Source organism: Zea mays, chromosome 4, assembly GCF_902167145.1.
Source record: "Zea mays cultivar B73 chromosome 4, Zm-B73-REFERENCE-NAM-5.0, whole genome shotgun sequence".
Lineage (NCBI taxonomy): Eukaryota > Viridiplantae > Streptophyta > Magnoliopsida > Poales > Poaceae > Zea > Zea mays.
In genome coordinates this window covers 70,997,873-71,021,120 of record NC_050099.1, presented here as the reverse complement: position 1 = coordinate 71,021,120, position 23,248 = coordinate 70,997,873, and the positions used below count along the sequence as shown (strand labels likewise).

At 44.2% G+C, this 23,248-nt stretch overlaps 2 protein-coding genes across 2 annotated transcripts; both read right to left on the bottom strand.

Annotated features, from left to right (window-relative positions):
* Positions 1 to 15,696: 15,696 nt before the first annotated feature.
* LOC118477059 (uncharacterized) lies at positions 15,697 to 16,654 on the bottom strand. The gene has a single exon (XM_035967601.1). It carries the CDS (start codon positions 16,594 to 16,596, stop codon positions 15,697 to 15,699), a length of 900 nt encoding a protein of 299 aa, XP_035823494.1. The 5' UTR covers positions 16,597 to 16,654.
* Positions 16,655 to 18,314: 1,660 nt separating this feature from the next.
* Positions 18,315 to 22,491, bottom strand: LOC103653377 (Enhancer of polycomb-like transcription factor protein). The gene is made up of 4 exons (XM_008680299.4): positions 21,003 to 22,491; positions 19,518 to 20,924; positions 19,186 to 19,300; positions 18,315 to 18,844 (listed from the first exon to the last, which is right to left on the bottom strand). Exons 1-4 carry the CDS (start codon positions 21,735 to 21,737, stop codon positions 18,627 to 18,629), a joined length of 2,475 nt encoding a protein of 824 aa, XP_008678521.1. The 5' UTR covers positions 21,738 to 22,491; the 3' UTR covers positions 18,315 to 18,626.
* Positions 22,492 to 23,248: the final 757 nt, after the last annotated feature.

Below are 23,248 nucleotides of genomic sequence, written 5' to 3'. Positions count from 1 at the left end.
CGTCGGTGTCGTCGACTCGCTCGACAGCCGACGAGGTGCCGCCTCCTGCCTGGCCACGGTTGCCCCACCTCCTCTTCCTGCGGAGAGGAAGACGGCGGGACAAACCTGGATGCTGCTCTTCTGCCACGGGGGGAAGACATCGTCGAGTTCGCTGTCGCCAGGCGAGCTGACGACCGTCGTTGTCGCTGTCGCGCTGCGGGGGGGGGGGAGTACCAAGTCGTAGCTGCCGTCGAGGGACATGAACTCGAGACTCCCGAAACGGAGCAGCGTCCCGGGCTGAAGAGGTTGCTGGAGACTACCCATCTGGAACTCAACGGGAAGTTGTTCGTCAACACGCAGCAGGCCCCTACCTGGCGCGCCAACTATCGGCGTTTCAACCCCGGGGGTCCCTGGACCGACGAGTAAATTTGTCGCTGCGTGTCCTAGCCCAGATGGGTTGGCGCGAGATGGAACACAAGGGGGGAAAACGCGGCTCGTGTTATCCTGTGCCAGGGGGATGCACTCGTAGTAGGGGTTACAAGCGTTCGCGAGAGAGAGAGAGAGAGTGAGCCTGTTCGTCAGCTCGTTCTCCTGTGCGACCCTCCCGCATGGAGGCCCTGGACCTTCCTTTTATAGATGCAAGGAGAGGGTCCAGGTGTACAATGGGGGTGTAGCTAGGCGCTAACGTGTCCGGCAGAGAGGTGCCGGAGCCCTGTGTACATGCCAACGTGGCTATCGGAGAAGTGCTTGAGCCCTGCGTAGGCGATAACGTGGCCGTCGGAGAAGTACTTAAGCCCTGCGTAGGCGATAACGTGGCCATGGGAGAAGTGCTTGAGCCTTGTAGAAGTACAATTGTTGGTGCTGCTGGGATCTTGCTGACGTTTCCCTGCTTCCGTAGGGGGATGAGAACTGCCGTCGTCATGGACGCACGCGGGGAGCCATCATTACTCGTTACCGGGGCGAGCCAGATGGGACGCCGGTCTTGTTCCCCGTAGCCTGAGCTAGCTAGGGGTAGGGTAATGATGTATCCCCCATGGCGCGGTCGGTCCGAGTCCAAGGTCGGGCGAGGCGGAGACTTCTCCCGAGGCCGAGCCCTGAGGTCGAGCGAGGCGGAGACCACCTTCCGAGGCCGAGGTTGAGGCCGAGCCCTGGGGTCGGGCGAGGCGGAGACCATCTTCCAAGGCCGAGGTTGAGGCCGAGCCCTGGGGTCGGGCGAGGCGGAGCTTCCTGTTGCGCCTAAGGCTGAACTTGGCTGTTGTCAGCCTCATCCTGGTGGGTGGCACAGCAGTCGGAGCGGAGCGAGCGACGCTGTTTTCCTGTCAGGTCAGTCAGTGAAAGGGCGAAGTGACTGCGGTCACTTCGACCTTGCTGACTGAGGCACGCGTGTCAGGATAAGGTGTCAGGCGATCCTTGCATTGAATGCGCCTGCGATACGGTCGTTTGGAGAGGCGATTTGGCCAAGGTTGGTTCTCGACAAAGCCTGCTCGAGTTGGGCCTCGGGCGTGCCGAGGGTGCGCCCACTGCCTGAGGAGGCCCTCGGGCGAGACGTAACTTCGTCCGGGGCTACAGTTCCCGCCCGAAGCTGGGCTCGGGTGAGGCAAGATCGCGCCCCTTGGGTAGACGAAGCCTTGACCTGAACCGCGCCCATCAGTCTCTGCAGCTTGTACTGATGGTGGTTACCAGTCGTGTTTAGGAGTGTTGGGGGTACCCCTAATTACGGTACCCAACAGTGTGGGAGGTGTTTCTCAAGTTAGAAATGGTGTTCAAGTCGTGCTCTACTATTGGGAAAGAGGTAGGAGTGAGTATATATAGGTGGGGCTTCAAAACTAGCCGTTGGGCTGAATTTTCCGGGGAGGACCGGTTGAACCGCCCCTGGTCTAACTATCAGTCAGTCTACCAGTCTGACTGGCAAAATGCTTCACAGTCTGGTCAAACTTACAGAGACCGGTTGAACCGCCCCAGCTAGACCTATCAGTCTGACTCCCAATCTGACTGGCAGACTGCTGCACGGTCTGGTCAGTGTGACAGAGACCGGTTGAACCGTCCTAGGGGTGATTGAACCACCCTTGGTCAGACCTGGCACCCTGTGTGCTAGTCTGACTCGCAAACTGTCGGTTCGTCTGAGCAGAGGAGTCAAAGACAGGTTGAACTGCCCCTAGGGACCAGTTCAAATGGTCTTGAACAGAAAGTTTAGAAGAGAAAACCCAGTTCAATTGGCCAAGAGGCAAGTTCAATTGGTGTATGGTCAAAGAGGTTCATAGTTGAAGTTGAAGTTCAAATATAGTTGAAAAAGCTCAACTGCAGTTGAAGAAGTTCAACTCAGCTCAAAAAGCTCAACTGCAGCTGAAGAAGCTCAACTCAGCTGAAGTTCAACTCAGTTGAAAAAGCTCAACTGCAGTTGAAGAAGCTCAACTACTTTTCAATAGGAACACTCTCAGTTTCTCAATCCTAACAACAGTCAGACACAGAGTGTCCAAGGGATTTTCGTTTTTTGAAATATCTTTTGAATATATGTGATATCCTGGCCCTGGGATGGTGATATTCTGGCCCAAGGCTTAATAGAATTAATAGAGTATTCATACCAACAAGGTGCATCTTCTTTTTCGGAAGCCTATCTCGAAAGAACCTCCAAGTTAAGCGTGCTTGGCTTGGAGCAATTTGGGATGGGTGACTGATCGGGAAGTTTTCTCGGGTGCGCATGAGTGAGGACAAAGTGCAAACAAAAGACTCGTGTTGGTATGTGGGGACAATATATGATCCTAGCGAGCTGCCAGGAGTAAGTACCGCCAGTCCAGGAATTGGACGAGGTGTTACAAGTGGTATCAGAGCCGACCCTCGTGGTTTCACGGGTGTGTGTGTGTTAGGGGGTTTGGGTACATGGTGCATGGCGCATGTGGGCCTGGAGTGGTCACATGGCATGACATATGACAACAATAGACACACAGACGTGGCTAAGAGGGGAGGTTTCTGAATTGGGGTTGACCAATGAGGACGTCAATCTTCTAAGGGGGGTGGATTGTGATATCCTGGCTCCTGGGATGGTGATATCCTAGCCCAAGGCTTAATAGAATTAATAAAGTATCCATACCAACAAGGTGCATCTTCTTTTTCAGAAACCTATCTCAAAAGAACCTCCAAGTTAAGCGTGCTTGACTTGGATCAATTTGGGATGGGTGACCGACCAGGAAGTTTTCTCGGGTGCGCATGAGTGAGGACAAAGTGCGCACAAAAGATTCGTGTTGGTCTATGGGGACAATATATGGTCCTAGCGAGCTGCCAGGTGTAAGTATCGTCGGTCCAGGGATTGGACGGGGTGTTACAATATAGAGGCTTGAGCTTTGGCAATCACCAAACTTCTTCTTGGATCCCCCTTGATAGTACGACGATTCCTATACTCAAGTTAAATAAAATATAATTAAGTAAACTCCTTGAGTAATTGGCGTCTCATGTGTGATTTCTCCATGGCGTTGCTTCATAAGGATCACAAACATCTTTGTCTCACCTTTTGAAGCAAACACAAATCAAACCCTGTGACTTTTACCATTTCACCATATATGAGTTCAAATCATGGCTTCAAGTCACCTTACTGATGCATCAACATATTTTAGTCTTCATAGCTGATTAGTTTATCGACTTAGTGCAAGTACTCCCTTCTTCACCTTAGCAATGGTACCTCGGTCCACAAGTCGTCGCTTGGCCTTCACCTTCGCTTAGTTCCTCAAAGCCCTTTCCTTGCTATCTTCACCCTATCAAGCCATTCTTGAGTCACATCATATTGAGCGTCCATTGATAGAATCATTTCTTCAATATTATGAACCTTGCTTTAATGTCATGTAGATATAAATGCTAAGATAAATCAAGCTCTAGTATGATTCTCATAGACGCATATATGGACTAATAGTAACATGGTCAAGCCAATTCACGATTCCTCATATCTTATTCACTTTGGCTTGACCAATCTTATTAATCACTTCAACCTCTATTCTGATCATATTTATGCATAGTGATTTCTCTAGTCTTGTCCATATATTCAAACCAATATAGAGACTATATTATATCCATTTGCATGGTCTCACTGGTTATTTAACCTTGTGTTGAACCTTTGTTCACTGATCATTATATACTATTCAAGTATGTTCATCATACTAAATTTCATGTTCAACAGTTAGCAAACTTGTTAGAGCTTTAAATGTGTTGTTATCCAAATCACCAAAACCCACAAAAGGGATGAATGCACTTTCACTAAGGCATTGGGAAAAGCAACACTTCAAAAGAAAGACATTATGAAGATCACAAGTGACGCTCAACAAGTATCAAGCAAAGTCCAAGAAATGAAGAATAAGTGTTGCCATTGGTGGTCTGTCTGGTTGAGAGCACCGGACTATCCGATGGCACACCGGACTGTCCGTTGCACCAGGGAACAGGAGTCCAACATCTAGTTCCAGGTGGCACTGGCGGAGAGAATCCATCGGAATGTCCGGTGTGACGTCCGGACTGTCCGGTGTAAAAGCTTGCTGCGCCAACGGTCACCTGCGGTGTCAGATCCAACGGCTAGGCGCACCGGACTGTCCGGTGTGCCGCAAAGAGCAGCAGCTTTTCTCCAACGGCTAGAATTGTGTTGGGGCCTATAAATACCACCCTAACCGGAGCCCAAGCAACATACCAAAGCATATAGTAGATATTTACAAGTGCTCCTACACCCAAGTGCTTAATAGAATTACTCGGTGATTAGCGTCGGTGCTTTATGAAGTGCCTAGGTTAGTTGGACCGCTTTAGCGCTTGCTCTAGGTGAATCCTAGTTGGTTGAGTGAGTTTTAGAAAAACCACACAACCCTTCGGCTCTTGCACGAGCCGTTGTAATTGTACCGAGTGGGGCGAGAGTCTTGTGAGACCATGACAACCGTGTTTGTGTCACGGCCGCCACCGTGTACCGGAGGAAATGAGGCACGCGGCGTTTCAGCCGGAAACTCGTTAGTGGAGACGGCGGGGAGCGTCCAAAAGGAGCTGGAAGCGGAGCACCACTTGCACGTGGAGAAGGCCCGCGACTCTCTATAGAGTTACTCGACCGTGGTGCTTGGCCCTCGCGTGGGCTTCCCTTTGCGTAGAGGCACCAACAAGGATTAGTTGGGACCTTGCGTGGTTCCGGATACCTCGGTAAAAATACCGGCGTCATCCACGAGAGTTTGCATCTCTACCTTGCTATTTAGCTTCCGCATTTATATTAAGCATTTTAAGTTTCAATCTTGTCTTTGTACTTAGATTGTTTAGGATTGAAACTTAGACATTGCGGTAGAGATAGCAACACTTAGACAAAATCTAGTTTGAACATTCTAGTTTGATTATTTGCATAGGTTTTGCTCTAGGGATTTATTTGTTGCCTAGTTTAGAGAAAGTTTTAGAAGTCCTAATTCACCCCCCTTAGACGTCACATGTTTCCTTCAATGAGATATGTTGTGCCCTCAAGGGACTCCATGCCCCTTCTTTTATAGACCAAAAAGGTTATCTATAACGACATGAATGAGGCAGTTCTGAGTTGTACATTAGACAAACTCTATCCTCTTACAAACGTTTTGTATCTTCTAAGATTTGTCTTGTCTGTTGGGATCTCATCTATTGGGATCTCGATTATAATTTTCTATTTAGATAAGATATTGTTGGGGACTTGTTCTCAAAGGCTATGAGTCAAGAACAAGGCAACATAGAAAAAATGTTAATCGGTAAAGTCCTTCGTCCTTCGAAGCATTATTCCTCTCGGGATATAATGGATTTCGGACGAAGGTTATGAAGGGCATACCTTCATAAATATATTATATAATGACGAAGGATGAATTATAAGAAATATAATGAACAACATAAACAATTATATCTTATTATTATATATAAACAGAAATAATCATTGGATTACAAATGTACCTTCAACTTGAAGGAAAGTACAAGCGTGACGCAAAAGTGAATGCCAAATCAGCCCCCCCACCGTACGGGGGTACTGTTCACCTATTTATAGGCACAGGTCACAGCCTATGCAAAATTACATTCATGCCCTTTACATTTGATAATAATTCTATTGTAATCTATCGAGGTCTGAATAGCCTTTTCATCTTTAAGTCGGTTTCATTTTGTTGCTATCATGCCGAAGCTTTCCTGCTCACACCTTCGGCGCTGTATCAACCTTCGTATTATTCTGGTCTGCTGTGATACCGACTTGAGTCCGAAGATACCTGTTCACACATTAAACTCCAGAAATACTGTTAAATCCTGTTTTTGAGGACCTTCGTAAGCCGAAGGCCCCCAACAGTAGCCCCTCGCAATATTAATTTGTTTAAAACAATAAATTAAGATTGCGATATGGACGAAGGCTTTACGCCGAAGGTCCGAAAAAACACCTTCCCTTTGCTAGAATAGCAACATTCACTGACAAGCGGGGTCTTTCAATTTTCAACGCACTGGGCGTATAAATACGGTCATACCGCAAACTCATTTGGCACGCTTTCTTGTCAACTGCTCTCGCTGACTCAATTTTTAGCTTTTGTGCACTAAGAATTTCTGAGCTTTTAGTTTTGAAGCTTCGGCTTTGAAAACAGTTTTTTAGTGTTTCCGAAGATGTCTGGAGATAAGAAGGCTGCTGCTGAGACGAAGCTGAGTCTTGACGAAGAGAAAAACTTGGGGTTTCTTATAGCGATGTCGAAGACCAACACGGAAAAAATCACCAAGGAGATTCTAGAAGGTTTGTCTGAGGATACTGGTGACAGCGACAGTTATGATGTGGACAGCGGTGGTGAAGACTCCGAAGATCGTCCCTGGCGACCAAGCCACTCAGTTTATGGTAAATCAACTATCAAAGAGAATCATCTTGTCAACATGAGAGGGAGGTATTTCCGGGATTTGTCCATTGTGAGGGCCGACGAAGGGGAGAAGACTTGTCCACACCCTGAAGAGAATGAAGTCGTAGTGTACCGAAGCTTTTTGAAAGCTGGGCTGCGATTTCCCTTGAGCAACTTCGTCGTGGAGGTGTTGAAAATCTTCGAAGTCTATCTTCACCAACTTACCCCCGAGGCAATTATAAGGCTGAATATCTTCGTGTGGGCCGTGAGAAGCCAAGGTCTGAAGCCTGATGCAAAAAGCTTCTGCAATATACACGAATTATCCTACGAAACAAAACCTTGGGGTAAAGAACAGTATCATAATAATTTTGGCTGCTACAGTTTCGTTTCTCGCTCCGGGTCAAGCTGTCCCGTGCCAACCTTTCGGAAGAGATGGCCCGGTGACTGGATGATGGAATGGTTTTATGTGAAGAATGACCTGTCATTACGAGAAGATATCAAAGGTATAATTATGCGCCCTATTTGACAAAGCTTCGGCCTTCGGAGGCCGAAGGTTGAAATGAATGCAGCTGCCGAAGAATGCCAGAGGGCCTTCGGCGTTATCTGTTCTTTTATTGGAACGAGAGATTTAGTACAAGAGCATATTGCCTTCCGGGTATGGCCGCTCGCGGAGGAATGGGAAATGCCGCAAGAAATCATAAAAGAGGCCGACGAAGGTGGACTTGTCAGACTAAAGTACACCTTCAAGTTCGGAGATAAATTCGTTGAGCCAGATGATGACTGGTTAAAAAGCATTGAAAATTTAAGTGATGAGCTGCTTGGGGCTTATTCGAAGGCCGAAGATACTGCGATGTCAGCAGCCTTCGGAGGCCGAAAAAAGAAGAGGCTGAATCGGGTATTTGATGCAATTGGGTTTGTCTACCCTGACTATTGCTATCTCATTCGAAGGCAGAAGAGAAAAAACACAACCTCTGCAAAAGAAGAAGCTGAAACTGATCCTAGCGAGCCTGAACCGAAAAGAAAGAAGATGAAGGTCCTCACACATCGGCCGCGCTATATTGAACCAGCTTCGGTGCCTGAGTTTACCGGGAAAACTTCTTCGGCCACCGAGGCTAAAAGGCCAACCAAACCAACCTTGCTGCCAGTAGTTGCAGAAATGGCTGAAACGCCAAAAAGGATAGAATTGGAAGAACCGAAGATTTTGCTACTAGAAACCGAAAAAATGGCCGAAGCGCCGTCCACAGAAAAAATGGAAGAAGTGAAAAAACCATCTGAAGAAAAAGCACCAGAAGTTGTGAGCCCTGCAGCAAATATTGAGACAGTAAAAAATCCAAAAATGCCATCAGTGACTCCGAAAAGAAAGAGAATGGCTAATGTGCTAGATGTACTGGAAACAATCAAATCTTCAAGCACACCTCCGAAGAAGGCTGCTGCCACTCCTGAAACAACAACTGAAATTTCTGATACAAAAGCTCCAGAGCAAGAAACTAAAGCCGAAGCTGGGGCCTCAGAGCCCGTAAAGATAAAATCCTTGGAAACTGAGGAAGAAAAAATGACAAAGCCAACTTTTGTTGAAGAAATCGGTGTCGTTGCCCCCGAAGCATCCTCCAAAATTCATGATTATATTGTTCGTCATGCTTCGGGGAAAAAACTATCAGAAAAAGAAGAGCAAGAGGCCCAGCGCTACGCCCAAAAACTGAAGTATCCAAAGGGGGCGCTAATATTCAATGGTAGTAGAGAAGAAGACTTTTTGTATTGTCTCCCTGACAGCAAGGAGATTTCTGTCTGCCGGGAGATGAGCAAGAGCTTCGGATTCCCAACTTTAGAAGACGGGCTCTCGGTGCTGTCGAAGAACGATCTGGCCGACAGCCTGGCCTATAATAGCTTAAAGGTGCGACAAATAGGATCCTTGTGTTTTTTGTTGAGACCAAAATTTTTCGTTTGTGTAAATTTATTGATACACACATATTTCGCTTTGCAGGGTCTGATACTTAGCAATGCCCTCAGGGCACAGAAAGATGCTGAAGACGAAGGGTGTGCTATAGCCCTGAGCAACCTTCGTTCCGAAGTAATTGAACTGAGGAACGAAGGCCTGGAAAAAGATAAAATATTACACTCATTGATAAATAAAATAAAAGAAGACGAAGCTTCTTTTAAGGGTCAAGCTGAAGCTCAGAAGCGCGAAATTGAAGATCTTCGGAAACAACTGGCCAGAGCCAAGGAAGAACGCATACTTGAAGAAACAAGGCGAGAACTCAGCGACCAATGGGCAGATCACTTAGAAGTAACTGTTGAAGAGCTTCGTTCGTCCAAGAAAAGATGCTATAACAAATCTATAGAGTGTGTTAAGAAGTTAAAAGCTAGCTTCGCCAGGTTCGGTGCCTTCTCAAGCGAAGAAAACTTCACAAGAGGCAATCCCGAAGATCCCATCGAATGGATCGACCACGAAGCTGAGGCCTTCGAAGAAATTTTAAATAGCCGTGGAGATATATGTGCTTTCTCTGGTGCCAGAGGAATTGCCACCATTTTAGAGAAGAAAGGCTGCGGACATGTAAAAATTTTAGCACAATCCGAAGCTGCTTTGTCCTTTGAAGATGCAAGAGATCCTTCGGCCGAAGCTAGCATGATCGGTGGAAAATTTTTCACCGATATCTAGGATAATGGCGGCCGAGAAATGGCCGGAGAAATTATTCAAAAAAGTGAAAAGGGCATTCACGATGCTAGAGAAGTGGCTGAGGCTGCTGAAAAGAGCGCAGAGCCCGAAGGTCAATTAGGTAGTAACTAATAGTTTTTATTGTGTTGTAATTTTTGGTTTTAAGCTTCGTTTGCCATTTGTAATAGCAATGTAGCCGTATCCTGTCCTTCTTCAGATCCTGCTGAAGCGTCTCCGGGCCCTCAGCCGAAAGGGGACGACGAAATTAAAAAGATGGCTGAAGCCATTATGGACGAAGTCGTCAATCGGCTCCTGAATGAGGCTGCAGAAGTTGTTCTGAGAGAAGATTAAATACTATTGTAAATTAAACTTCTGAAATGTAATATATTGTAACATTTTGTAATCCTGAATGTAATATATCCGTTTTTATTGCTCAACTCTTTACGATGCATGAAACTTTACACGTACCGCTTTTGAGTCTTTGACGAAAAAACACCTTCCCTTCTTTTCATGCTTCGTGAAGAGGAATTTTTCTTTGTCACAACAATATCCAATGTTCTAATAAATAATATCCAGGCTTCGTGAAGATACTTTCCGAAGCTATACTTCCGAAGATCAATAATGTATCTCCTTGTGACATTATGATTTTTCCCTTTTTCCAAAACGTTCTTCTGTAGATTAATATGATGTCCACCTCTTGTGCCATATGCAACATGATGTATGATGCTTATGCTATGCGAAATGATGCGATGATGTTATGCTGTGTAAGATGGTGTTTATTCCGAAGATACACACATTCCTGCGACAAAACACATAATCTTTTGAATCAGCATTGTCTTTTTACTATAAGCCTCCCTTAGGAGCTTCTTCGCCTTTTACTTCGGCGGAATCAGCGTTTATTTTTCGCTGCAAGCCTCCCTTAGGAGCTTCTTCGCCTTTTACTTTCAGCGGTATTCGCGTTGACTTTTCGTGCTTCGCCTTTTACTTAGGCGGTATCAGCGTTGACTTTTCGCTGTATGCTCTGCATTCCCTTTGGAACGACTTTGGAGCAGAAAACTTACACTGCGCTCCCTTTGGAACGACTTTTTTGTGACTTCGGCAAACTTACTCTGCGTTCTTTAGAACGACTTTTTGTTGCTTCGAAGAATTTTCGATAGTTCGAAGGTCCTCTTTGTTATCACAAGTCTTTCAACAATTTAATCCTGTGAAGAAAATATATTTTCCTTGTGGGAATCAACGAAACTATTTACATGAAACCTGAACAATGTCCTTTATTACAGAAAATAAAACTGAATGAAAAAGATTGCTATTAAGGTAGGATATTTGTCAATAGATGTGCTTTGACTCTGGCACAGTGCTGTTGACTGTGCGAGCTTCGGACTGTTCTCTGAAATCCCTTTGATGTGGAGCATATTGGCTCCCTTCTGGCTGCTGACCTTGTTGCAGCGGTGGTGGAGGCGGAGGTTGTTGCCAGGAAGCCTGAGGTTGACTCGCCGAAGCAACAGAAACTGCAGGGTGATTGCCTACATACTCTGGGATGTAAGGCGAATGATACGAAGCAGTGTGCATGACCTGCTTCGGCTGAGCCTGTTGTGCTGCCGCTTCGGCTATTTCTTTTTGCTTCTGGATGGTAACATGGCACATCCTGGTGGTATGACCTTTGTTCTCACCACAGAATAAGCAAAAGATTCTTCTCGGTTGATCGCCAAATCTTCCTCCGAAGCCCCTGGCGCCTCTGCCTCTTGGAGCTGGTGGTCGGAAGGAGCCTTGCTGTTGCCCCGAAGCCTGTGAGGAACATTGTGGCCTTTGCTGTTGGCTCCCTCTATCATCATTTTGTGTAGAGTTATGAATTGATCTAACATGCCTCGGGTAGAACCTCCCTCCGAAGCCCCTGGTCATTTCAGAAAACCTGAAAGCCTCCTCCCTTCTTTGGCGAAAATCATTATCGGCCCGAATGTACTCGTCCATCTTTTGGAGCAGCTGTACGCTTCTGAAATCTTTCTAGATGTAGACCTTGTTTAAATTAGGTCAGCTTGGATCAAGGAGGACAAGACCATCAAGATTGTGGAGTAGTCTAAGCTAGCATCAACTATATGTACCCTTAATCAAAAGTGTTGCCTCATGCAAAAGTCTTCAAAGATGTATTATGAAGTTTGTATTATCTGTCTTTAATCTATTTTTGACCGTGCATAATCTTATGTGCTATTTTGTTCATATAATATAATTGTAACGTGGAGAGTAATAGATAATGTTAAATCATATTTGTTTAAATCCAACTGTAATCAAATACCACACTAAAAACTGATACGAGTCTTTTCAAACTTAGGCCCCGTTTGGTTTGGGGTGACTAAAGTTTAGTCACTTTTATTCTCTAAAGAAGCAAACATAGTGATTAAAGTGGGGTGACTAAACTTTAGTTCTTTAGTCACCAAGGGGTGACTAAAAGGTACTAAAGTAGGATTTTTACCTTATTTGTCCTCTCCACTTTCTTGCAGCAAACATCCACTAATTAATAGGGGCAATACAGTCATTATTTATAACAATTAATGCTCTTTAGTTCGGTTTAGTCACTGCAACCAAACGGGGTACTTTAGCGACTAAGTCTAGTGACTAAAGGAACCAAACAGGGCCTTATTACCGGTGTCACTCGAGTGTGAATCGTTATCGTTGCTATTTACGTTACAATTCGTGGACTAAACAACGCCTTAGTGCTTCCACGTAATGCCCTGTTTGGATCCTTGGAATTGAATTTCATTCTAATAATAGTAATTTAGACACATATCATTGAAGCTAATTTAATTTTATACAAAATATATTTGTATACTATTATTAGCAATATGTTGGAGATATATATATGCTACATTTTTACTATAGAGGAGTGAACTAAAGAGCGTCCTATAAGTTGCAGAGTAGAAATAAATTCTACTGATATATAAAATTATTTCTCATCCTTTATCACATGAATTTGAGATAAGCTTATATCTTAACTTTGAAAAGTGGTGGAATGTTAAATTCCAAGATAAATAGGTTACTTTATTAAGTAAACTTTAGTTCCTCTAAAATGAATAGATCTAAACACGCTGTAAGCGAAAAGTTAGTTTGTTCCTTTTATGAAGTACGAAAACAATTATTATAACTTTGGCCAAATAATTTGGCAGTTATGAATTTAACCAAATGATAATGGCAGGGAGCTCGAAGGCCGAAGTAATAAGTGGATAGAAAAGCATAAAGTAACAGCTAAAATCAATACAACGATGGAGGGTTTCTACACAAGATGACAAATCAAAAGGGCGTTACTGTGGTCTTTCGTTCAATGATTCCATAGTTGCCAACTTTTTATCAATGTCTCAAATGCTTTACTCCACCTGTCCACCATGTCAAATTGTCAATAAAAACCGCATGAGTCAGCACACCATCATCAGTAGTAAAACAAATAAACAGCAAAAAAAAACGTACGCACAAAAGAAAAGAGATAGAGAATTGAAAAAAAACTGAGTCAATAAGCATAGGATAAGTGATGGGTCAACAGAAATACTATTTACCTTTACTTCACTACTACTTAGAGCATCTCCAATAGTTGCCTAAAGAATTCCCTAAACAAGAAATTTAGAGAGTTTTCATAAAATTTCCTCTCCAACAGCTCCTTAAATCAACTTGCTAAATTTACTAAGTTACTATCCCAGCCAATTTAGTTTGTACATGTAGCAACTAGTTTCCCACTCCCGAAGAGCCCACTCGCGCCTTTTTTCGGTGCATTCTTCACGCGCTGGCCTTGTGCCCACAAACCACTCGCGCCATTTTTTTCTCTTCTAGCCAGATTCCTCCCAAAGGCCATCATCCCCCGCCGCCGGTGCCTAGCCTTGCCTTCCTCGACGCCTCCGCCTGGACGTTGTCCGCCTGGCCTCCTCCGCGACACCACCGCTTGGATCCTGTCGACAGGTATTTTAGCTCCGCCTCCCAGGCCATCGTCCGTCGTCCCTGTCGCTTGACCCCATCCCCTCCGCCAGTGCCTAACTTTTCCTTCTCTGACGTCTCAGTCTCGTTCTTGTCCGCCTGGCATCCTCCCCAAACCACCACCAGATTTCATCGGCTGGGTTGTACAGCCCCCCAGAAAGCAATAAGATAACACGTCTGTCCATTCTACACTTTGGCTGAATGTTTTTTTGCCCCCTTTAAACTTAAGTTTTGTATATGCTAGTGAGCAATGGCACTCAAGCAGGGGCACACACGTTCTGATTAAGTGGCTACTTAAATAAGAAAACAAAAGAACATGCTTTCCATGTCATGTAGTATATTAAAAAAATTTGAAGCGCCTTCCGAACATGTGAAGCAAGTGCCCCTGTTTCTAAGGTTGTTACAGAACATAAGAACATGATTTATCTGTTTCTCAGGTCACTACATAATGTGAAGTGCCTCCCGAGAAAATTACAAAAAAAAAGGACTCCCAGTATGCTACTTATTTAGATCCGAAAGGAAGGAGACCTAGCTGGGTTTTTTTATCAACTATGTTCTTGGTGATGTTTGAACTGAACTCATTTTCAGACTGAACAAACTTGGCTACTTCAAGCTCAAATTTATAGTAATTCTAATGGTTAGGAAGTGTAGCTTTGATATGCGTTCAGCAATTGTCATTTACATATATTTTACTATTTGCAGGTATGGAAGGGGATGGTTCTTACTTTACCAATCTTGTGAATGGAGCTTTTGAAACTTTTGAAGATGTATCTGAAACACCAGATGAGTTGCAGTCTATGTCCCCAATAAAGGATATCAACAAGTCATCAAAGTCAAACCTGAAGCAAAAGGGTAAAAAATTTACTGAGGAAGAAGATAGACTTCTTGTTGCGGCTTGGTTGAATGTCAGTACAGATCCTACTCAAGGGACAAATCAAACTAGAGGCACATTTTGGAGAAGGATCTAGTTATTCTTTGAGGATAACAGAGGAAAGTTTGCAGAACGTAGCGAGGGATCATTGTTGCATCGTTGGAGTTCTATCCAAGATGCAGTTAGCAAATTGTGTGGATGTATCAACAGTATCGAAAGTAGAAATCAAAGTGGGGTGACAATTCACGATAGGGTACGACATCACCGAGGTTTTGTGTCAGTGCCTCGGTCATTTTCTAATTGTTTCTGATTTGTTATGTAATTTATCAATTATGAAATTTTATTACTTGATTGAGTTTATTGTTCCCTTTCAGGTGGAGCAGGCTGAGAAGCTTTTTAAAGCTCAAGATCCCCAGAACAAGAGCTTTCAGTTTAGACACTGTTGGATGTTATTAAGAAATCAACCAAAATGGCACGATAAACTGCAACAATTAGTATCCACGAAAAATAGTACCAAAAAGCGGAAGACATCAAAGGAATCAAGTCTAAGAAATGTTCATGTTGCATCTCAGGATACAAATGGTGTTGGCCCAGCAGAAGTTAGCATTCCAGAGCTAGAAGCACCAGAAAGACCACTAGGGAAGAAGAAGGCAAAAGAAGCATCACGTCGAGGTGGTAGTGATGTCTGCAAAGAAGCATTGGACATTCTCTGGGCAAAGAAGGTTGAAGCTGACCAAGAGAAAGAGATGAAAAGAGAGGAAAGGTATGCCAAGTCATATGCTCTTGAAAAAGAAAGGCTTGAGCTTGACAAAGAGAGAATGGCACTAGAGAGGGAGAAGCTTAGCAATAAAGCCAACAATACTTACTTGAAGAGACTTGCCGAAGAAGAGAGAATTATGAACATCGATCTCAGTTCTTTAAATGAGATGCGGCAGCAATATTACATGAACCTTCAGTCTGAAATTATTAGTCGTCGCACTTAGATAGTGGTCCACTTTTCCTTTAAAACATACTTGTGAGATTTTATTGGGTGAACTATGTGGCTTCAGTCATTTCATTTTTAGACAGATGTTGGTGTGTATCGTCTGACCTTTCATTTTCATACTAATGAAGGTTGTCCTGTGTCTTTCCTACTCAGTCATTTCTTACTCGCGGTGTGCAGTTTTCTTGCAATAAAGGTGTGTCTAGTTTGCTTGCAATAGAGTCCTTATGGAAGGCATAGATGCTTCATGGGCGGGTATGTCGCTTGGACTGAAAGACCTAAGCTACTGGCATCAAAAGTGTGATAGCTCACTGCTAGCCCCAGTGCAGGTTTGGACCACGATGAGTGAGAGGAAAACATATTTATAAAATCTGGACATAGGAAATACTTAGACTAATAATTTCTAGAAATGTAAAAAAAACTTTAACAAATGACATTAACAATATAAATCTGGGTGGTGTTGCCACAAGTGCTCAACTAGGTCTTCTCGAAGTTGATAATGTGTTTCTTGGTTCCTAATTTTCTTGTGATTCTCAAGGAATTCATCAAAATCTGCTGTCATCTCATGGGAAGGCTCCACATTTTCTCCTCCATTCTCAAAACGTTCATTTGGATCGACTCTACCCTCATCTTCAATAATCATGTTGTGCATAATTATACATGCTATCATTATGTTGCTTAGTGTCTCCTCGTCCCATAATCGAGTTGGACCGCGAACAATGGCAAAACGAGATTGGAGGACCCCAAAGGCTCGTTCTACATCCTTCTGTGCCGCTTCTTGTGCTTTTGCATAGTAGATCCTTTTATTGCCTCCTGGTTCTGGTATGGTCTTAACCAATGTTGCCCAAGAAGGATATATTCCATCTGCAAGGTAGTATCCCATTGAATACTCATGGTTATTTATTCTATAATTCACTTGTGGACTTTCTCCATTTGATAATTTTGCGAAGAGGGTAGATCGATGAAGAACATTGATGTCATTGAGAGAGCCAGGTAATCCAAAAAAAGCATGCCAAATCCATAAATCTTGTGAGGCAACTGCTTCTAAAATTATAGTAGGTGTGTGATGATGGCCCAAAAACTGGCCTTGTAAGGCTGACGGGCAATTCTTCCACCTCCAATGCATGCAATCAAGTGAACCAAGCATACCAGGAAAACCTCTTTCATTACCAAGTGCAAGTAACCGATGTATATCATTTTCATTAGGTGATCTTAAATACTCACCAAAAACCTCTATTACAGCTTTAACGAACCTTCTTAGACTTTGCAGTGCAGTACTTTCTCCAATACGTACATACTCATCCGTAGCATCTGCTGCCACTCCATAAGTTAGCATACGGAAGACTGCAGTAAGCTTCTGCAAACAACTTAAACCTTGTTGTTGAGTTGCGTTTCTCTTCTGCTCGAAGTAATTATCATGTTGTTCAACAGCATTCATTATGCGAATAAATAGTGGTCGATGCATCCTGAACCTGTGGCAAGGAAAATAACGAGGCATCTATAAGACAATTGAGACACAAACTAACCATACAAATCAAATATATTGTTACCTCCGCCGAAACAAGTTCGGGCCATAAGTAGGACTGTCAGGCAAGTAATCTTGGTATAATCTCGTGTGTCCCGCTTCTCTATCCCGATAAATATATGCACGACCTAGAACGGAGCCTCCTGGCTTTCTACGAACTTGTGAAACATTATGAATGATTTGAGCAGCACAAAATATAAAATCCTCGTCGTCATCCGACGAAGATTCATCAAGTACTCGTGACGACAACAATCTATTTGAACCCATCACCTGGATTTGCAAAAAACAGCCTACATAAGTTTAACAGAAGATAAACTAAACCTTGAGATGAACATCCCAATGCATGTGGGTGGGGTTCGGTGCTTGTGGATAGGCTACTTTCCTTGCTGCTACACAGGGATGAAGCCTTCGTCCGCCGCTGTGACGGTGTGAGATTGTGACGACGAACGAAGCTTGCCATGTACGATGTACATATACACCTAGTGGCCCAAGTGCTACAAGCTTGCCATGAATTTTGGCAAAAGGAATTTCTATTTCAGATGCGCCAAGTTGGGGACGTGTGAACATACCAAATGGTGCAGACTTCGTCCGTTAGGGCAAGTTGTATTTGTCTTTCGCACAAGGCTGCTGGCGGCGCAGGAATAAATGGCCCCACCAAAGATTCAAAACAGTTTTAGCTTCCTATATATCAGCAATTGTTGGAGACCGATCCTTTTTTTACTCGTAAAACAAATTTAGCAGCTTAGTAAACATCAATTTAAGGAGCTATTATTTAGACAACCACTGGAGTTGCTCTTAAATAATTATGGGCACAAATTTCAGTGGCTCAATTACAATACTATGGATCTGTTTGGAACCACTCAATTTTTAAGAAATTGGTTTATAAAATTGAGGTGGTTCCAAACATATCAGTTTATGTCTTAGTTTATAGAGATTGGATTCTCGGTTTCTTAAAGACTAAGAAATTGGCTTCTCCTAGCTAAAAAATAAAAACTAGTTTATTAGAAACTGAATTGTTCCAAACAAGACTTATATGGCAAATAGCATTTGCAAAATATAAAGCAAATACTTTTGGAGAAGTGACGCTACATAACACACGGATAAAAACACAAAAAAGGGACAAGTTATAGACAACATATATGTAAGGGTGGATATTGAACCAGTTCAGCTCAGCTCGACCGAGCTAGCTCGTTAAGACAAAGAGCTAGCTCGGCTCAACTTGTTTACATGCTGGAGCTAGCTCGTTTAGCTCACGAGACACAACAAAAACAATATATCGTATATATACAACAATATAATCAATTGTATATATACAACAATATAATCAATTACTAGTTAATTTATTACTAATAGAAAAGACTAATAAGACTCATAATTTCATATATCACATCATTTAAATTCTAAATTAATATATTTCATTACTTATTAATTTATCCAATACAAATATAAGCTTTATTTTGCTTATATATATATATATATATATATATATATATATATATATATATAGACACACACACACACACAAAAAGGATGCAAACAGATGCTTGATTTCGCTTCATCTCATGCATTTTTTTTACCTTTTCCTTTCATCATTTCTACATATCAGATCCCATAAGATACAGAACCTAGCTAGCTACTTTAATTTATACAAGGAATTACAGTTTTCAGTTCAAGCATTCCACCTCAAAATTGGCTTGACAAAGTTGACAACCCGAGGGGAGGGCGAAAAAATAGCCCCACAGCTTGTCGAAAAGCCAACATCATGGGCAATGATGCAACCAAAGAAAAAAAAAGAGTATTCCCCATGCCCTCCACACAAATCGATCAGCCCATATCCATCTTTAGTCGAGGATTGTACAAACAATATCTCGGGAAGAGTCAGATATCCTAGCAGCCTCAGCGATCCTGAGAGCCATGATGGATTTGTATGCTGCGAGCTCTGCGTTTGTCATGAGAGACTGGGCTCTGTTGCGCAGTTGAATAGCTGTTTCTAGAGCCCGTTTTGCTGCACGATCAGCTTGGGCAACTCTCTGCAAAGCTGCCTCATCTTCAGCATTGTCTGTAAACCATAATGCACAAACAAATGAAATAAGATTAATCTACCTCAGCAGAACCATAGTGATGTGATAAATACTAGATTGGACACCACTTCAGCAATTTAATGGTGTTTGACATATCATTTTTAGGGTACATATTATTTTTTTTTATTGTCAAGTGCACAATAAGGTTGACCGAAGAAGTCCATAACAAGGTTTTGTTTTGGTTGGGGTGCGTGGGTGGTCATCAGACAGCGCAATAATTGAAGGTAGAGATTAAGATCTGCCTCCAGTTTGGATCTCCATATTATCAGATTTATTAAATGTATTGCTGAGTAGGGCTCGTTATGCAGGTAGTAATTACCTTGCAATAAAGCTTCATGCTTTCCACGGCCAGCTCGGCTTTTTTGTCTCTTGAAAGATCTCTTTCGCTTCATGGCAGACTTTTGTGGTAGATGTCCTCGCCTTATGGGTGCGCCCTAAGATTTAAACACTATCAATTAGATAATATACAATAAATGAAAACTTGACAAAAAGAGAAACAACAGGGAATAGCTGTAAAAAGAATTAATCTTTGGTATTAGGTAACTGGTATCAGTTAGATGGTGTAAACAAGGCTAGACAGTAGAAAAGGGAAACGATATAACAAAGTATCGATGAGCATGGAAATGGGTATGACAAACCCCACAAAATTACCTGAAATACCCTTAGCAATGGTGCAGCTCTCTTGGACCTCTTACTCGTCCAATACCCATACACAGCATGCACGTTATCATCCTTTAGTAAAGCAGGATATCTGGAAAGAAGCTCGCTCAAATCATTTTTCCCTTGGGGATTGTTGTAGGCATCCTTTTCAAATATGCTTATTAACACTTCAAAGTCTTCGTAAGAGATATGATTCCTTTGAGAGCTGTTTGGATCAGAATCTGAATGGTTCAACTGAATGAGCCATTGTTCATCTTCTGAGTCCATGTCATAAATAGAATCCCTTGAGAGAGCTCGCCCAACTTCATCATCCACCATCCTGATATAGTCTGGCACAGGGCGTAAGAAAGGATCTGTAACAATCCCTTCCATCTCACCAGAAACTTCATGTACCCCAGGAATTGGGATTGCCTTTCCCTGAGAATTACGCTCACAGCCCACAACATGCAACTCTTTGAATAACAGCCAGTCCCACCTATCAGTGAACTCAAGCTTCCATGCATCATCAACTGTCCACATGTAGGCTTGAGTATGACGATTAATGACATATGACCTCATATCTGAAGGTTTAAGCAAGTACCTAGTAACACCTTGTATCTTCACAACTATACACCACTTATTGGTTTCTGATAGTTCTAGCATAACTTCGGCACCTTCCTCCCTCCAGCACCTATCAGCTTGAAAAACTAAAAGGTTTGCTTTGCTGTGAACAGAATCTATGTCCTGTCTCACCTCAGCCAAGGCCAGCTTTTCATTCATTCTCTCAACAGGGCTCTTCAAAGATCTCTTTCTCCTAGTTGATCCCATGGGAGTTGAAACATCACTTTCGTCCATGTTTTCAAGCAAATCAAGAGAAATTCCTAATGCTGCTTTAGGTTGGACAGGCTCCACAGGAGATTCTTGCCTGCTTGACCGCAGCTTTACTCCTGTTTGCATGGCAGACGTGCTCTGCTTCATCCCAATTCCATTGTAAGGTAATCTTGCTATAAGACACCGCCAATTTTGGGGATGCCTCATAGTTCTCCTCCGCCTTTGATGCTTCTTTAGCCTCAGACCATGAACCACTAGACCAGCACCCTGTTCAAGGGGCATGTAGTTTGGAACCACTCTGCAAGGTTCATTGCTGTCCATGTTCGTAGTGGCAAAACCACTGCTCTGAGCCCCAGAATCCACATACAAAGGAGTGTGAGGATAGATTTCTTCAGATCCCCCAACCAGCAGCCAGCTGTGCCGAATCATAGGTGGCAGATACATCGAATCAAGAGCTACGGCATAATGCAAGCTCCAAAAGTATGAAGGAAGTGCTGAGAAATCGACTGACAAAAGTGGTTCAGATTTCGTGGAACCATGAAGCGCACACCACCCACAATGCGCAAGAGGCCTATGTAACAATGCAGACTGTAGGAAGAAGCACAAATGTTACACCAATTGCACCAGAAACTAAAACAGGGCAGATGAAGGCTGTAGAAAGCTTACGGCACTCTGGAGCTTGACAAAGTGCACCCCGTGGGATGCAAACGCAACCGCCACACCAGCAGACAAAATGAAAGTGGCAAGGTTCTGGAACTTTCCCCGCTGCCTACTGTGGCGCATCCACCACAGCACGGGTAGAAGAAATCCAAGGAGCCGGTGAGAGCTCCCAGAGCAAGACGTATCAACAAGGACAACGAGCGTCTGAACCCCAGAGTGAGTGGAGACACCATCTACCAGGGCCGAGAAATGGGCATCCAAGAAGCCAGTTCGTGAAGCAAACTCCCGGGAGGAGGAGCATGGAATCGCAGCGGCGAGGTCACAGGGGGCCTCTGGCTCTTGCGGGAGCAGGAGAGGGCTGACCTTGGATCGCTTGCCCTTCTTCCTGGTGTATACTATCCCAAACCTCCTGATGCCGTCCTCGTCCTCGGGGACAACCTCAGCGGTGGGGTGCCTCCGGCGGCGCCGTTTTCTTCTGTACACGATACCGAAGGACTTCGTCAGAGGTGGCAATCCCGGTTTGGGAAAATCCTCTTTTTGGCGCTTCTGGACGTGGCCGTGGTTGATGTCGACGTGAAAGGCTGCGGCCTCCTTGGCGTCCCAGCGGATCCTGTCGGCGGCTAGGCGCTTACCGGAGCGAAGGACCCGGGTGGCGCGGTCGGCCTGGTCCTGGGATTGCGGCGGCTTGGGGGCCTTGGGCATGAAGACGCGAGTGAATCGGCGGGAACCGGCGGCCGGCATGGGCTTCCCCTCCTCCGCCTCGTCGTCCTCCTCGCCTCCGTCGTCTACCCTCGCCTCCGTCTCTTCGAGCCCGGGGCTCCTCCCCGGAGAGGCGGCCGCGGCGGAAGAGAGGGATCCGATTGCGATCAGATCCCACCAGGTGGATTGAGGGGTCCTCCTGAGCGCCAAGGAGAAGAAATACGGGGCGGAGTGGGGAAGGGGGCGGGGGAGAGGCGAGCAGCGGCGGTGAGGTTGGGAGGCTAAAGTAGGAGATGGGGGCGGGTGGCCGCCGACTGGCCGCGCCGCCCGCGGCCGCCGCAAGGAGAAGGACGGGGAAGCTTCGGGGGGCAGGTAGGGTTACAGCGGGGCGACGGCGACGTGCGCGTGCGTTTGCGATGAGACTGGGCCGATCGTGGGCTGTCTGGGCTATTTCTTTCGAGTTTCTGATGCCCAGAGATCAAGCTTGCATTTAATGCCGCGTACTGGTCAGGGCAGGCGAGCAGCCGCCGCCGGTTCGGTTCAGCCGTTCTGGTTCGATGTTTGTTTGATCTTCTCAACGTGAAAAGTAGGTAGCTTCTTGTTTAGGAATTTCATTGAACTCATACAGGGCGTGTTTAGTTCGGTTTTTTTCTGACCAGCTTATCTGAAAAGCTGGCTGTGGGGAAAAGCTGGCTGTTGGGAAAAGCTGGTGGTTAGAATTTAGGTGTTTAGTTCGTCAGCTGTGCAGAAAAGCTGTTCGTGAGAATCTACGTGTTTGGATAATCAGATTCTCATATTGCAGATTCTGTTCGAAGAAACTATAAAATGAAACCCATAACGAAGAAAAGGTCATTACACATTAATTAGTGGAGTTGATTACATCATAAGTACCGTTACATTGACATACTTAACTACGACACTAATGCATTAGCAATTGCATCTCGAAAAGCACTCATGTCTAACTCATCAGATGTGCTACTACTACTCTCACCTAAAGGTACATCATGACTGATGCTACTAGGTCCTAGTTCATCAAAGTCTCTATCGTGTAGAGCACTCTCTCTAATGAAGTTATGCAATGTCATACAAGCAATAATTATCTTGGATTGTTTGGTAAGCGAAAAAGAAGGGAGACTTAATAGAACTCTCCACTTCATTTTAAGCACCCCAAACGGTCGCTCTATAACATTGCGTAGCGAAGAGTGTGCATAGTTGAATACTTCTTTGCTCCCAATAGGTTGCCTCGCATTTTGCCATTTAGAAATGTGGTACTTCTGACCCTTATAAGGTGCAAGGTAGCCCTTTCTATTTGGATAACCTGAATCCACAAGATAGTATTTACCTGCACAAACATGAAATACAAAAGTTAAATACTTAAGCCATTAATTAATAGCATATGTCATAAAAACAAGGTATATAATTATATACCTTCTGGTGGCTGGGGGAACCTGTCCGCATAAGTTATCAAAGTATCTTGTAATACTCTAGTGTCATGTACGGATCCTGGCCATCCTGTGACAACAAATGTGAACCTCATATCGAAGTCACAAACG